General features: G+C 36.8%; 1 protein-coding gene across 1 annotated transcript in view; it reads right to left on the reverse strand.

The window, feature by feature from the left end:
- Positions 1 to 16699, reverse strand: part of SLC9C1 (solute carrier family 9 member C1) — a 163644-nt gene that overhangs the window by 58174 nt on the left and 88771 nt on the right. Inside the window, exons 11-13 of the mRNA XM_052645033.1 lie at positions 13977 to 14120; positions 11819 to 11993; positions 1134 to 1215 (exon numbers count right to left, since the gene is read on the reverse strand). Of these exons, the coding sequence (XP_052500993.1) occupies positions 1134 to 1215; positions 11819 to 11993; positions 13977 to 14120 (401 nt within the window). The remainder of the gene's footprint in view (positions 1 to 1133; positions 1216 to 11818; positions 11994 to 13976; positions 14121 to 16699) is intronic.

Raw genomic sequence — 16699 nt, forward strand, 5'->3', positions numbered from 1 at the left:
GACGGGATCTGATACTCTGCAAAATGTTACCGCTTTAATCTGTTCTTCTCATCTTACTATGTTAAGGCCCAGAAAAGAAAAAAGTAAATGGTAAAAAGGATATGGTTGCAAACATGAGAATGAAGATTCAATATTACCCATAAAGATGAAATTTAAGATTGGTTAAGAAGATGCCATATGAATGAAACAGAAAAGGTGATAGAGCTGTTAAGAGTAAAGCAGCTTAAAAGCATTAGAGGAATTTATGTTTAGTTTGTTAACTGCCATTACTGAGTTGTGTGATCTTAGACAAGAAATGTGAACTCTTTAGATCGCAATTTTTGGATCATTAAAAAGTAGGAGGTTGAAACAGTCATACTGCATAAAGCAGTTGCCTCCTAAAACTGGTATTTCTGCTTCTACTCTCTTCATAGGCCCCAATCAGCTACCCAGAGTTGTCTTTTTAAGGACCTTATTCATAAAATTATACTTACTTGCTTAAAACCAACCAAGAAATCCATTTATCTCTTAGAATAAAATCTTAAAATTCAAGGTCTTTCACGATCTAGCTCTTTCCCTACCTCTCCCATCTGGACTTCCTCCACTATTGACATAGTTCTCAAAGGTTCCATCACCTTACCTCCTTTCCTTGAACACGCTTGGTTTCTAACGTCCTCAGGAATCTACCACATGTTGTATTTCTATTTTCTTTATATGTGGTTTGAGTAGTTTCATGCACAAATGACACTCCGATATTACCTTATTTGACTTGTTTACAGTCTGTCTCTCCTCTCTCCAATTTAGCTTCAACAATTCAGACTTGTCTGTCTTCATAATGCATCACTATCAGTTAGAATAGTGCCTGGCATGTAAGAGGCTCTTAATAAAAAGTTTGTTGAATAATTAAATAGACATTGTATTATTTCACTTAAACTGGACTAATGTAAATAAGTAATCTTATTTATAAGATTATTGCTTATTGGCCTAATAAACTTATCGGCCTTAATGAGTCATGTGACTTTATATTGAGATCCAATTTCCTTTTCAATTAGACACTTTTGATTTGTATTTATATGGCTTCCTTTTTCATTATTAGCAATTCTTTAGTATATTTGGAATATTTTTCTTTTTACTCAGGAATTAGCAGGGCTTACCAAGTTTAGTAACTGCCATTGGCAAAATAAATCTATTGACAATCAAGCTAATCAAGGATACTGACACTCCATGAAATAATATCTGGAATAGAAAAACAAACCAAAGTAAGTTTTCATCATAATTTTATATAATATACTCTATATTTACCAGCATAAATTAAGCTAAGTTGTACTGTGTCAATACTTGGGAAATATAATGACTTGCTTTGACAAGTATTTATATACTTATAAAGACATTAGGAAAAAAAATTTTGTTCTTAATTTCGATTTCTGAACTTCTTGCATCCTGGGAATATCCCTGTACTTTATCAGTTCTCATCCACCACAGACACTTCTGTGTACATAGCCACATAGTTCTCTGTTCAACATTACCAGCACATCTGTGTTAAATAATTCTCCCCACCTAGAAGAAACAATACAAGGCCTTGGTGCGTTTGTTCTACCACATACTTTGCCTCTCTGGTATCCCTTCATTACCACAAAAAAGGGAAAGTGAAGTTGCTCAGTCATGTCTGACTCTTTGCAACCCCATGGACCATACAGTCCATGGAATTCTCCAGGCCAGAATGCTGGAGTTGACAACCTTTCCCTTCTCCAGGGGAGTCTTCCCAACCCAGGGATCGAACCCAGGCCTCCCACATTGCAGGCGGATTCTTTACCATCATTACCAGAAGGGAGGAGCAATTGATGCCTTTGGTGTCACTTTCTTTTTTCTCCTCTTATATCTCAAGTTAGTCTCCACAGACAGATGAAGAAACACTTCTCAGTCTGATATTACATATTTCCATTGATTTATGGAATTCTAACTTCCAGAATTTATTTTAAACTCTTATCCAGTCCTCTATCTTTGGCTACAGATGGAAGTTAGAGACAGAATGTGAAACACACCAAAGGCTTTCACGGCTGCACACTAGGATCACTTGAGAAATTTTAAATATTGGTGCACAGGACGCTCTCACTGAATATTCCATTTAATTCCTCAAGGGGGCCACTCCAACACTGGTCATTAGGAAAATCAAGGTATAATCTACACAGAGTGAAATGTACTTGTGTATCTGATAAGTTTTGACAGTGCATACACCCATATTACCCTCAATCCTTTCAAGATGTATAATATTCTCATATCCTCTAAATTTCCCCAGGGCTGCTCAAATCAATCCTCACCAGACAAGAGACAACTACTGTTTCTATTTCTATAGATGGGATATGCCAATTCTAGAATCTTCATTTAAACTAAATATTATGTTTCTCATTGTAGTTTTAATTTGCATTTCCCTAGAGTAATGATGTTGAGCATTTTAATATGCCTAGTGGTATATACACTTCTTTTTGAAACATTTCTTCAACTCTTTTGCCTGTTTTTAAAATTGGGTTGCTTTTTTGTTAACAAAATTGTAGAAATTTTGAAAATTATATTCTGGATAGAAGTGTGTTGTCATATAGACGGACAACAGACACATGAACAGAAACTCAATATTGCCAGTTATTAGAGATATGCAAATTGAAACTGCAGTTCAATCACCTCACACCAGTCAGAATAGCCATAGTTAAAAAGTCTATGAATAATAAGTGCTGGAAAGAGTGTGGAGAAAAAGGAACCCTCCTACATGGTTGGTGGGAATATATCAATTAATTGGTGCAGCCACTATGGAGAACAGTATGGAGATTTCTTAAAAAGCTAAAAATTGAGCTACCATATGATTCTGCAGTCCCATTCCTCGATATATATCTGGAGAAAACTCAAATTCAAAAATACCTGTGCCCCACTGTTCACTGCAGCACTATTTATGATAGCCAAGACATGGAAGCAACCTAAATGTCCCCTGGCAGATAAATGGATAAAGAAAATGTGGTACATATATATGGTGGAATATTACTCAGCCATAAGAATGAATGAAATAACACCATGTGCAGTAACATGGCTAGACCTAGAGATTAACATACTAAGTGAAGTAAAGACAAATATATGATACCATTTATATGTGGAATCTAAAAAAACTACAGAAAATGTGCATATCAGATATATGATATATGTATTTTGAGTACTTCCTCGCAGTTTGTGACCACCTTCCATTTCAAAAGTTATCTTTTGATAAGCAAACATTTTTAAAGTTGAGAACTCCAATTATTACTATTTTTTTGTTTTAAAACCTTTTATCTATTCCAAGGCTGCAAAGGTATTCTCTTGTTTTCTTCCAGAAGTTTCAGAGTTTTTCATTTTATTTAAGACTATGATCCATCTCCAATCAGTTTCACATATGGTGTGAGGTAAGAAATAAAAGATTTTACTTTTGTTTATCTTATAACTGGAAGTTTGTACCTTTAGACTGCCTTTATCCGTTTCCTCTATCTCCACTTACCATCTATGGAAATCACTAATATGTTCTCTCGTTCTATGAGTTCAGTTTTTTTTAGATTTTACAAACACTTTTATGAATGTTAAACTAAAATTTTTGGACATATTTTTGGATGAATACTTGACCATAATGTCTTTTTTTTTTGATAGTCCTTTATTTATTTTTATTATTATTATTTTTTAATTTTAAAATCTTTAATTCTTACATGTGTTCCCAAACATGAACCCCCCTCCCACCTCCCTCCCCATAACATCTCTGTGGGTCATCCCCATGCACCAGCTCCAAGCATGCTGTATCCTGCGTCAGACATAGACTAGCGATTCAATTCTTACATGATAGTATACATGATAGAATGTCATTCTCCCATATCATCCCACCCTCTCCCTCTCCCTCTGAGTCCAATAGTCCGTTATAGGCAGCTGCGTCTTTTTTCCTGTCTTGCATACAGGGTCGTCATTGCCATCTTTCTAAATTCCATATATATGTGTTAGTATACTGTATTGGTGTTTTTCTTTCTGGCTTACTTCACTCTGTATAATCGGCTCCAGTTTCGTCCATCTCATCAGAACTGATTCAAATGAATACTTCTTATATATTTAAAATTAATTGGCTATATATTTTTAAAGAATTTTTGCATCATGTTTAATCAGTGGTTTAATCAGTTTTTTTGTTTGTAACTATCATTGTTGGTGTCTAGTATCACACTGGGTGGCCACATAAAATAAGAAAGTGTTTCATCAGTCTCTATTTTATGAGAGAGTTTGTTTAAAATTGTTATCATTTAATCATTAAATGTTTGGAAGATTTCACCAATCAAGCCATCTCGGCTTCTAGCTTATGAGAAAATTTTAATTTATATACATATAATTTCTTTAACACATAGAGGGCTATTCAGAGTTTATATTTTCTTTGGTGTCAGTTTAGGTACATTGTGTTTTTTGAGGAATTTAACCGCTTTCACCTAAGGTGTTGAATTGTTTGGACAAAAGTTAGGCATGCTAAGTCGCTTTAGTCGCGTCCGACTCTGTGCAGCCCTGTGGACGGAAGCCCACCAGGTTCCCCCGTCACTGGGATTTTCCAGGCAAGAACACTGGAGTGGGTTGACATTTCCTTCTCCAATGCATGAAAGTGAAAAATGAAAGTGAAGTCGCTCAGTGGTGTCTGACTCTTAGCGACCCCATGGACTGCAGCCCACCAGGCCCCTCCGTCCATGGGGTATTGCAGGCAAGAGTCCTGGAGGGGGCGCCACTTTTATTTATTACTCCTTTAATAGCTGCATAGTTTATAGTCATGGTCTTTTTCATTACTGATATCAATCATTTGTTTCCTCTCTCTCCCTCTTTTGTTCTTTTTAAATATTTAACTTTTTAAGATAGTTGTAGATTCACATACAGTCTTAAGAAATAGGTCCTGTGTAATATTTAGCCAATTGCCCCCAAAGGTTACATTTTTCAAAGCTATAGTAGAGTATCACAACCAGGATATTGACAATGACACAGTCAAGATACAGAACAGTTCCTTTACCATAAATATTCCTCATGTTGCCTTTTATAGTCACTTTTATTTCCCTCCTGTCCCCATCTCTTTATTGCTGCTGCTGCTAAGTCACTTCAGTCGTGTCCAGCTCTGTGCAACCCCATAGACGGCAGCCCACCAGGCTCCTCTGTCCCTGGGATTCTCCAAGCAAGAGTACTGGAGTGGGTTGCCATTTCCTTCTCCAATGCATGAAAGTGAAAAGTGAAAGTGAAGTCGCTCAGTTGTGTTTGACTTAGCGACCCCATGGACTGCAGCCTACCAGGCTCCTCCATCTGTGGGATTTTCCAGGCAAGATTACTGGAGTGGGGTGCCATTGCCTTCTCCGCTCTTTATTCCTGGCAACCACTAATTCAGTTCAGTTCCGTCGCATCTGACTGTTTGCGACCCCATGGACTGCAGCATGCCAGACCTCCCTATCCATGAACTCCCAGTTCAGTTCAGTTCAGTCGCTCAGTCGTGTCCGACTCTTTGCGACCCCATGAATCGCAGCACGCCAGGCCTCCCTGTCTATCACCAACTCCTGGAGTTCATTCAGACTCACGTCCATCGAGTCAGTGATGCCATCCAGCCATCTCATCCTCTGTCATCCCCTTCTCCGACTGCCCTAATCCCTCCCAGCATCAGAGTCTTTTCCAATGAGTCACCTCTTCACATGAGGTGGCCAAAGTACTGGAGTTTCAGCTTTAGCATCTGTCCTTCCAAAGAAATCCCAGGGCTGATCTCCTTCAGAATGGACTGGTTGGATCTCCTTGCAGTCCAAGGGACTCTGAAGAGTCTTCTCCAACACCGAAGTTCAAGAGCATCAATTCTTTGGCGCTCAGTCTTCTTCACAGTCCAACTCTCACATCCATACATGACCACAGGAAAAACCATAGCCTTGACTAGACGGACCTTAGTCAGCAAAGTAATGTCTCTGCTTTTGAATATACTATCTAGGTTGGTCATAACTTTTCTTCCAAGGAGTAAGCATCTTTTAATTTCATGGCTGCAGTCACCATCTGCAGTGATTTTGGAGCCCCCAAAAATAAAGTCTGACAAGCAAAATGGCTGTCTACGGAGGCCTTACAAATAGTTGTGAAAAGAAGAGAGGCAAAAAGCAAAGGAGAAAGGAAAGATATAAGCATCTGAATGCAGAGTTCCAAAGAATAGCAAGAAGAGATAAGAAAGTCTTCTTCAGTGATCAGTGCAAAGAAATAGAGGAAAACAACAGAATGGGAAAGACTAGAGATCTCTTCAAGAAAATTAGAGATACCAAGGGAACATTTCATGCAAAGATGGACTCGATAAAGGACAGAAATGGTATGGACTTAACAGAAGCAGAAGATATTAAGAAGAGGTGGCAAGAATACATGGAAGAACTGTACAAAAAAGATCTTCATGACCCAGATAATCATGATGATGTGATCACTAATCTAGAGCCAGACATCTTGGAATGTGAAGTCAAGTGGGCCTTAGAAAGCATCACTATGAACAAAGCTAGTGGAGGTGATGGAATTCCAGTAGAGCTGTTTCAAATCCTGAAAGATGATGCTATGAAAGTGCTGCACTCAATATGCCAGCAAATTTGGAAAACCTGGCAGTGGCCACAGGACTGGAAAAGGTCAGTTTTCATTCCAATTCCAAAGAAAGGCAATGAACTCCCAGAGCTTGCTCAAACTCATGTCCATCGAATCGGTGATGCCATCCAATCATCTCATCCTCTGTCGTCCCCTTCTCCTCCTGCCTTCAATCTTTCCCAGCATCAGGGTCTTTTCTGATGAGTCAGTTCTTCACATCAAGTGGCCAGAGTATTGGTGCTTCAGCTTCAGTATCAGTCCTTCCAATGAATATTCAGGACTGATTTTCTTTAGGATTGACTGGTTTGATCTCCTTGCAGTCCAAGGGATTGTCAAGAGCCTTCTCCAACACCACAATTCAAAAGCATCTATTCCTCGGCACTCAGTCTTCTTTAAAGTCCAACTCTCACATCCATACGTGACTACTGGAAAAACCATAGCTTTGACTAGATGGACCTTTGTTGGCAAACTAATGTCTCTGCTTTTTAATATGCTGTCTAGGTTGGTCATAACTTTTCTTCCAAGAAGCAAGCTTTTTTTAATTTCATGGGTGCAGTCACCATCTGCAGTGATTTTGGAGCCCAATAAAATAAAGTCTGTCACAGTTTCCATTGTTTCCCCATCTATATGCCATAAAGTGGTGGGACCGGATGCCATCATCTTGGTTTTTTGAATGTTGAATTTTAAGCCAACTTTTTCACTCTCCTCTTTCACTTTCATCAAGGGGCTCTTTAGTTCCTATTCTAATCACTAATCTGTTCTCAATTTTTATATTTTTGTCTGGCAACCGCTCATCTGTTCTCAATTTCTACATTTTCATAAGAATGTTATACAATTCAAATCATAAAGTATGTATTCTGTTCTGAATAATTCTCTGGAGATTTATCAAAGTTGTTGCTTTTATTAATAGTTTGTTCCTTTACACTGCTGAGTATCATTCCAAGGTGCAGTTGCACAACAATGTATTAAAGAAAGATTTACCTACTGAAGGACATTTGAATTGTTTCCAGATGTCTGGTTATTATAAATACAGCTACTATAAAAATTCATGTACAGGTGTGTGTAGACATAAATTTTCCTTTTCCAGGCTAAATCCCCAGGATAGCAATTGCTGTATGGTAGCTGCATATGTAGCTGCCAAATTCTTTTCTTATTATTTATTTTTAATTGGGGGATAATTGTTTTACAATGTTGTGTTGCTTGCCAGATTCTTTCCCAGAGTGACTGTACTATTTGATATTCCTACTAGCAATCTATGAGTGGTCAGTTTCTCTGCATCCTTACCAGCGTTTGGTGTCATCACCATATTTTATTTTAGTCCTTCTAATAGGTGGTATCTTACTGTTTTTTCAGTTTGCATGTCCCCAATGGCTAATGACACTGACCACCTTTTTTATCCTTATTTGTCATCTGTATATCCCCTTCAGTGAAATGTCTCTTTCTGTATTCTGTGTGTTGTACTGTTAAAAGTTTTTAATTTTGAAGACGTGTAACTTCTTTTTTTTCTTTTCTGGATTATGTTCTTGGTATCTTTGTGTTACGATAGGTCCCAAAGATTTTACCCCAAGTTTAAAAAAATTTTTCTGGCTTTACAATTTATATTTAATTCTGTGATCCACTTTGAATTAATATTTGTAGAAGAAGTGAGACTTAGGTCAAGGTTCTTCTCTTTTTTTTTTTTTCATATATGAATGTCCCATTCTTCAGCATCATTTTTAAGACATCATCTATTGAATTACTTTTGCTTATTTATCAAAAATTGTTGGGGATGTTTGTGTGAATCTATTTCTGAGTTCTCTATCCTGTTCCATGTTTCTTTCTCTCTCTGGCAATACTACATAATCTCCATGGCTGTAAAAATACCTTAAAACTGGGTATACTGATTCTTCCCACTTATTTTACTCTTTCAAAATTGTTTTTGTTGTTTTAGTTCCTTTGCTTTTTATTATTGTACATGGCATTGTGTCTTTAATTTTTGATTCCTTGAATCAATTGCTAGTATATAGAAATACACTTGATTTTTTATACGTTGAAGCCATACTAAATTCATTTATTAGTTCTAGGAAGGTTTTTTCCCGTCTTCTTTTTGAAGACCCTTGGAATTTTCTATATAGATAATCATACTATCTGCAGTAGGAATAGTTTATTTTCTTCCTTTTGAATATTCATGTTTTTTTCTCCCTTTTTGTCTTATGGAGCAAGCTAGAATTTCTATCATGCTCAGTAAAAAGAATGAGGGTAGATATTCTTGATTGTTCATTAATTAACTGAGACATTCTTGGATTGTTCCCAGTTATAAGGAGAAAGCATCTTTCACTATTAATTTATACTTGTAGATTTTTTTGTAGATGTTCTTTATCTACTTTAGGAAATTACCTCTTATTTCTACTTTTTGAGAGGTTTATCATAAATGGATATTGATTTTTTTTATGCTAAGTGATTTTTCTTCATCAGTTGATATGATTCTATAAATGTCAGTTAGATCCTGTTGGTTGATGGTGTTGTTTAGTTCTTTCATATCCTTGCTAATTTTTTTTAGTAGTTCTAGCTTCCCTCATGGCTTAGTGATAAAGAATTTGCCTGCCAATGTAGGAGATGTGGAATTAGGGCAGGAAGATCCCTTAGACAGGGAGATGGCAACCCACTCCGGTATTCTTGCCTGGGAAATCCCATGGACAGAGGAGTTTGGTGGGCTACAGCCCATGGGGTTGCAAAAGAGTCAGACACCACTTAGTGACTAAACAAACGAACAAAAAATACTTCATAAACAAATTATGGAAAGGAGTGTTAAAGTCTCCAACTGTAGTTTGTCTATTTCTCCTCTTAGCTCTCAATTTTTGCTTCATATATTCTATATACTTGTTTGGAACATATTCAATTCAATCACCTAACTTGTGAGTAGCAGAGACAGGATTAAGTAAATAATTTAAGCTTTCATTGTAGTGCCTTTTTTTGAGTATTAATAAATTAGCTGTAGGAGTCACCCAAATTAAATTAAAGGACTGCTAATTTCTTCTCAACTAATTACCACTACTGAAACATCCCTCGAAATGATTTGACTGACCAAAGTTTTATTTCAAAAGATGTCTACATAGCATCATCGTCATTGTCATCAGAAGTCAGATTTACTGTACATTTACTAGATGCTAAAGCTCAACATTCAGAAAATGAAGATCATGGCATCCGGTCACATCACTTCATGGGAAATAGATGGGGAAACAGTGGAAACAGTGTCAGACTTTATTTTGGGGGGCTCCAAAATCACTGCAGATGGTGACTGCAGCTATGAAATTAAAAGACGCTTACTCCTTGGAAGAAAAGTTATGACCAACCTAGATAGTATATTCAAAAGCAGAGACATTACTTTGCCAATAAAGGTCCGTCTAGTCAAGGCTATGGTTTTTCCTGTGGTCATGTATGGATGTGAGAGTCGGACTGTGAAGAAAGCTGAGTGCTGAAGAATTGATGCATTTGAACTGTGGTGTTGGAGAAGACTCTTGAGAGTCCCTTGGACTGCAAGGAGATCCAACCAGTCTATTCTAAAGGAGATCAGCCCTGGGATTTCTTTGGAAGGAATGATGCTAAAGCTGAAGCTCCAGTACTTTGGCCACCTCATGTGAAGAGGTGACTCATTGGAAAAGACTCTGATGCTGGGAGGGATTGGGGGCAGGAGTAGAAGGGGACGACCGAGGATGAGATGGCTGGATGGCATCACTGACTCGATGGACGTGAGTCTGAATGAACTCCAGGAGCTGGTGATGGACAGGGAGGCCTGGCGTGCTGCGATTCATGGGGTTGCAAAGAGTCGGACACGATTGAGCGACTGAATTGAACTGAACTGAAACAATGTGTTAAGCTTTTTATGTATATTTTCAATTTCTCATAATACCCCTTTGAGACAGTAGAGACAGTAAGATAGCCAGATAGGCCTGGCTCATACCAGTTTGTGAATGCTGATCATTACATTTTCAGGAAGTTTATAGGCTGACTTATGTTTTCTTGGTGCCAATGATTATGGAATAGAAATTTGGCAAACACTCCCCCTTTCCAAGATAGTTACCTGTTAAATATTTACTAGCAAACCATTGGTATTATTGCAGACTGCTTTGGAATGAGGAAACAGACACGTGGCAGGGAGTGAGGGATCGGAATTAAATAACTTGTGGATGACCACACAATAAATAGCAATTAAAAATTTCAGAACCCAGATCCAAGTGCAGTGTTCACCATTACACTGGTCAGGACGTATGATGATGACACTGATTTTGATTGTCCAGACAAAGCAGAAATTAGTTAAAAGGAAAGAGGGGAGCGAATGTGTTAGTTGTACAGTTGTGTCCGACTCTTTGCAACCCCATGAATTGGGGCCCGCTAGGCTCATCTGTGCATGGGATTTTCCAGGCAAGAATACTGGAATGGGTTGCCATTCCCTTCTCCAGGGGATCTTCCTAACCCAGGGATTGAACCCGAGTCTCCTGCATTGCAGGAGCCACTAGGGAAGACTAAAAAGAAAGAGGAGGTCATGTAATGTTAGATACTTTGGTTTTTAAAATAGTCTTTGAATATTTAGTTTTTTTAAATGCTTATTATTTACTTAGATACATAATAATAACCTTGACACAGTTCCTTTTACTCTTAGAATTTATGTTAAAAAAAAACACCTCACAATGGAAGTGTTAGATGTGTTGTGATGTCTACATAGAATATTTCTTAAAGAGTTCCTTGAAATTATCTTATTTTGAGATATGATAGAGGGATAGTCACACTTTATGTTCTACTGGGAAGAATTTGGGGGTTCTATCTTAAGAGGTAACTTTCTCTAATAATTAAAATGTTTTGGTTTCTAGATGTGGCTTTATAAAGTTACAGAAGGCAATACAACCACTCATAAATAGGTTTCTGCTTGTAAGTAGGTATTAGGAGTAAATTAAAAAAGGAAACATTTGTTGAGTGCATACTCTGTATCAGGTACTATTTTAAATGATTTGTAAGTTTTCCCTTAACTTTCACAGTAAACCTATTTTTTAGGAGTGTGATGAAGGAGTTTAAGGGTATCTAAGCTAGAATGAGGAAGAGGAATGTTGCCAGTTGTTTTTTCCCTCCCTGGTTTCCCCATCACAGCTAAATCAATCCCACAGTCCAAGTGGGGTTGAGCGATCTACTACGATAGCATACTTTAGTACACCGAAACAGTTTTCATAAAATATTCAAATAGAAAAACCACATCTTTCTTTACTTGAGATTTCTCCCTCTCAGATCCAAGAGATTTTTCAAAGTAGGCAAGCAGAAGAGCCAAGTTTATATTAGGAGTCCCTTTCATTTCGCTCCAGACCATTATGAATGCCCAGCGCCAGCTGAAACCATGACCAAGTTGAGACAAAAGAGGGCTCAGTAATAGAAAGACCAGAAGTCTAAAAGGCAAAACAGATTTTAAAAAGTTATTTTTGTCGTAGAAATTTCTTTCCATCTCATTCTATACTACTCCAATCTATTCCCTGTGAAATTGCCAACTCTCAGAAGAATGAGCCATATTTCACACACTTCTGGCATTCCACCAAAGGAAAGCCGAAGGGCATCCCATGCACAAACAAGCCAAGGGAATGGGATTATTCTTTTCTTTCTTTCTGTTAGCTAAGCAGTAGAATAATTCCTCATCACCATTAAGTGGTGCTTCTTCAGGTAGAAAAGAAAGTGCTAAAAATTTTATAGATCTACTCTACTCTAGATCCCAGAAACAGATAAAAGCAAATTTAATAAATGGGAGAGAAAACAATATTCTCTCTTTTTCTTCATAGATTTTAATCATATTGAATTTGCCCAGCATCAGTTAATTCATTTCTATTTCTTCTTTCAGTCACAGATAATTCTTGTATTTTATACTAATTGTACCTGATAATTTGCGACGAATTTCCATTTACTTGGCACTGGATGACTTAATGTTGTTATTTAGTCCCTAAGTTGTGTTGGACTCTTTTGCAGCCCCATGGACTGTAGCCAGCTAGGCTCCTCTGTCCATGGAATTCTCCAGGCAAGAATACTGGAGTGGGTTGCCGTTTCCTTCTCTAGGGGATCTTCCTGACCCAGGGACCAAGCCTACATCTCCTGCATTGACAGGCATATTCTTTACCACTGAGCAACCAGGGAAGCCCAACTTAATGTTGAGTCCCAGCTAATTTTCCTAGAATGCTAACAATTTGGGTGATATAATTGTTATAGTGGTTTTCCTCTTCTATATTATCTCCTTTTCAGTTATGTAAGCAGACGGCTTTCTGAAAGCCTTTTAACATTGGAAAAGGGGCCACAAAACTTATTTAGGCAAAAATGACATTTACAAGGAGGACTTCCTTATGATTTTCATTTTTATTTATTTATTTAGACATGAGATAATTTTATTTTTATCTTTTATGAATCAAAGCTAGAAAAATGGTACCTTGATCTTCAATACTTTATCTTAATGAAAAGTAACAACACATTAGAATGCCAGAATCATAAGAACACTGAACAGAGCAGATAAATGATATGAAATAATAGTGAATAATCATTTAAAAGGAAAGAAAGACTATTTTTCTTTCTTAATTTTTATTAAGTATAGTTGATTTACAATGCTGTGTTAGCTTTAGGCATACAGCAAAGTGAATCAGTTATACATATACAAATATCACTCTTTTTTTATTCTCTCCCATATAGGCCATTATAGAGTACTGAGTAGAGTTCCCTGTGCTATACAGTAGGTCTTTATTAATTATCTATTTTATATCTGGTGGTGGTGGTTTAGTTGCTAAGTCATGTCCCACTCTTGTGACCCCAATACTGTAGCCCACCAGACTTCTCTGTCCATGGAGTTTCCCAGGCAAGAATACTAGAATTGGTTGCCATTTCTTTCTCCAAGGGATCTTCCCAACCCAGGAATCAAACCCAGGCCTCCTTCATTGCAGGCAGTGTGTAAATGTCAATCCTGGTCTCCCGATTTGTCCCACTCTGATTTTTAAAAAGTTATTTCCAACTATACTTTATTAATACAAATTATCTGTCATAAAATATTAAGCAAATAAAACAAGTTAACATTTTAATTTATAATAGGTGTCTAACTTCATGAAACCTCATAGAATAAATAATATAACACTCTGGAGGAAGTATGTGAAATATTAGTAGTGTTTGCCTCTAGGTAGTAAAGATTATGAGAGTTTTTTCTTTTTTTCAAAAACTTTACAACATGCTTGCATTGTTTTGAAATGCCGTTAAAAATCAAAAACACTAAGTGTTAATTTGCTGGTGATTCCTTGGAAAATTTGAGTGAATTCTTCATTCCAGAATAAAACATTTCTGTCATTTAAAGAATATCTTCAGGATTAGTCAATGTTACATAAATAGAAAAATTCAAATGGCTTTCTTACCTGAACATAATAAGTGTTAAGTAGATATTTAATGAATAATATATATCAGAAAATGATATATATAAATATGTATGTGCAGGAATTAGAAGTCCAGTGAAAGTAAACACCATAAGAAAAGCAACAAATGATAGACAATTCCAGAATCTGCATTTTTAGAAAAAAATTAAATATAGTTGGTATAGTTAATTAAGTTAACATAGTCAATGCAAGGTTTATCTATGTGAGGCATTGTGCTAGGCATTTTGAAGAAAATAAAGATGAGTAAGACATTCACCAACACTCAAGGAGTTTGTAATTTAACTGGGGAAAAAGGAGCAGTAAGATAAGTAAACAAATATTTCTAAAGCAATTTTAACCAGTTTGCACTGAATATAAATTAGTGTCTCTTTTTGGGGTTGACTTTGAAAGACATGTTAAGTTGTAGCTATGCTATTTGACAAAACTCATTCAGGTACTATGGTTCAAGTAGTTAGAAACTATGGTTCAAGTAGCTAGTCCTTGTTTCATTGGGAAGAACTAAAATTGTTTATTTTAAATGGAAATACTGAACTCCTAGCTTGATTTAGATAGTGATAGAATAAAGCCTTTGCCCAATATCTAGCTAGCACTTAGAGAATGTGAATGAATCTTTTATTCCCTTTGTAGATTCTTTGTGGTTTCTGAGTCTGTGCTTATTCAAGTACTTCAGAGCCTAGGAAGATGGCATCATTCCCAAAACTCATGTTCTCAACAGTTGCAGGCAAAACAGTTTGAAAAAGCAGCACACTCAGACACCATTATTTGTCATTTTGGGTGTTGGGATCATAGCTATTTAAAACTTACTTCTCGTTATCTCTTTGTATATTTCCTGTCTTTAATTTGACATTATATGTATAGCAAAATAAATTGAAAAGCTTAAAAGGGCACATGAATATTACTTCAGGAGAGGAAATAGAGCTTGGTTTTACCCATATGCTGCCATTGAAAAACAAATACCTAGGTATTACCAGAGAAAATTTCATTATGAAACATTGAGGGGGGAAAAAAAGTCAGTCTCATTAATTAGCACAAAATGTAATCAAATCAATTAAGCAACAAATATTGAGGAGTTATTAAAACTCTTTCATATGTAATAGAAATTAATGGGAGAAATTGGATGAGGAGGAAACCAGATTCTCAGAGGAATCAGTGCCCATTATATTCAGAGTATATATGAGCCAAATAACCAAGCTCCAAAACCATCTAATATACCTGTGCATGTACACATGTGTGTGCACGTGTGCAATCAGTCAGCCACGCAGTAAAAAAGCTTCTGAATTTTTTTAAAAAGTCCCTTTTCTTTATTTGGTGATCATGAGTTGTCCCAACAAATCTAGATCTTTTATAGGAGCAAAGGGTTGCAACACTGTCTGTATTTAAGTATTATCTAGCAAGAGTTTTTTAAAATCAGACATCCCATGCTTCACCCTCATAGATTTTGATATTATGGATCTAAGCATATGTGTCATTTTTATATCTTAATGTTGCATAGTCCCTAGCCTAGAGGAGTGAGAAGACCTTATGGTCTGGACATTTTAGGAACATCAGTTTGCCAGGAATAGAAGATTATACAAGTTGACAAGGAAATATCTCTTATTTGGGACTTTCTTTCTAAAAAGGTGATGTATGAATAGAAGCATGAAAGAAGTAAGGCAGCCACTTCTGCTAATATGTAAAGAAGCACATTTCAAGAGCAGAAGCACAAGGACACAAGGTCAAACAGGGACTTTCTTTGGCATTTTGAGGAATAGCCAAGTGTGGTTAGAGCAGAGTGGGCGAGGGTGAGAGTGGCAGAAATGAATTACCGTAGTAACAAGGGGACAAACAGATCCCCTGTTTGCCATGAAAACAACCTTGGTTTGTAGCCAAACAAGATGAGAAGTTATTAGAAACACAAGAAATGATCTGGATAAGGAGGGAGTAAGGTGGATGATGGTCAGAAAATAGCACAGCATCAATGCATTGTCTTCTCGGTGTGACTATATAATTGTTAGAATTGGAGTCCTAGGGGGGTAAACTGAAAAGATGGGAGACAGTGTAAACCACTGTAGGGTTTAGTAGGATTTACCATTATTATCTTACATATTATATTTTAAATATTATAACTGTTGAAATTGAAATTATGAAGTGATTATTTGTATGAGCATAAAGTGGGTGGCTGAAGCAGAGTGGGAAATGTGATCACAGGAGGAGAAGTCCTGGAATTGAAAGTTCAGGGAATAGAAGCATTAACTGTGAAATATTGACTGCCATCACTAAGAATGGTGACAGGGTGATGTTGGAATATCACAATGAGAGGGGGCCAAAATCATCACAAAATGGAGAGTGTGAAATTGGCTGCTTCTGGGGAAGAAGAAAAATAGAATAGAAATGACTGAGGTACAGAAAGATCACCCACCTCAACTCTAGGCTTGTGGTACCAGGGATGCAGGTGAGAAAGACACTATAACCTTTAAGGAACACAAGGGAAATCACATCTTTAGGGGAGATCCAGGTTTCAGTTACAGCAAGAATGAAGGGAGCCTTTGGAATCACTCCCCATAGATATAAATACATGCATATCATGTCTAATTCTTCCTACAGTGGTGGCCCAGCTAATGCTACCTAGCTGCTAATACAACTGGCTTCTGTTATAATTGACATGAAATTTTAGTGACATGCTCTCAAAGCTTGTAATCTGTATTTTTAAGTTTCTAACTTATGAA

Source organism: Budorcas taxicolor, chromosome 1 (assembly GCF_023091745.1).
Source record: "Budorcas taxicolor isolate Tak-1 chromosome 1, Takin1.1, whole genome shotgun sequence".
Taxonomy (NCBI): Eukaryota; Metazoa; Chordata; class Mammalia; order Artiodactyla; family Bovidae; genus Budorcas; species Budorcas taxicolor.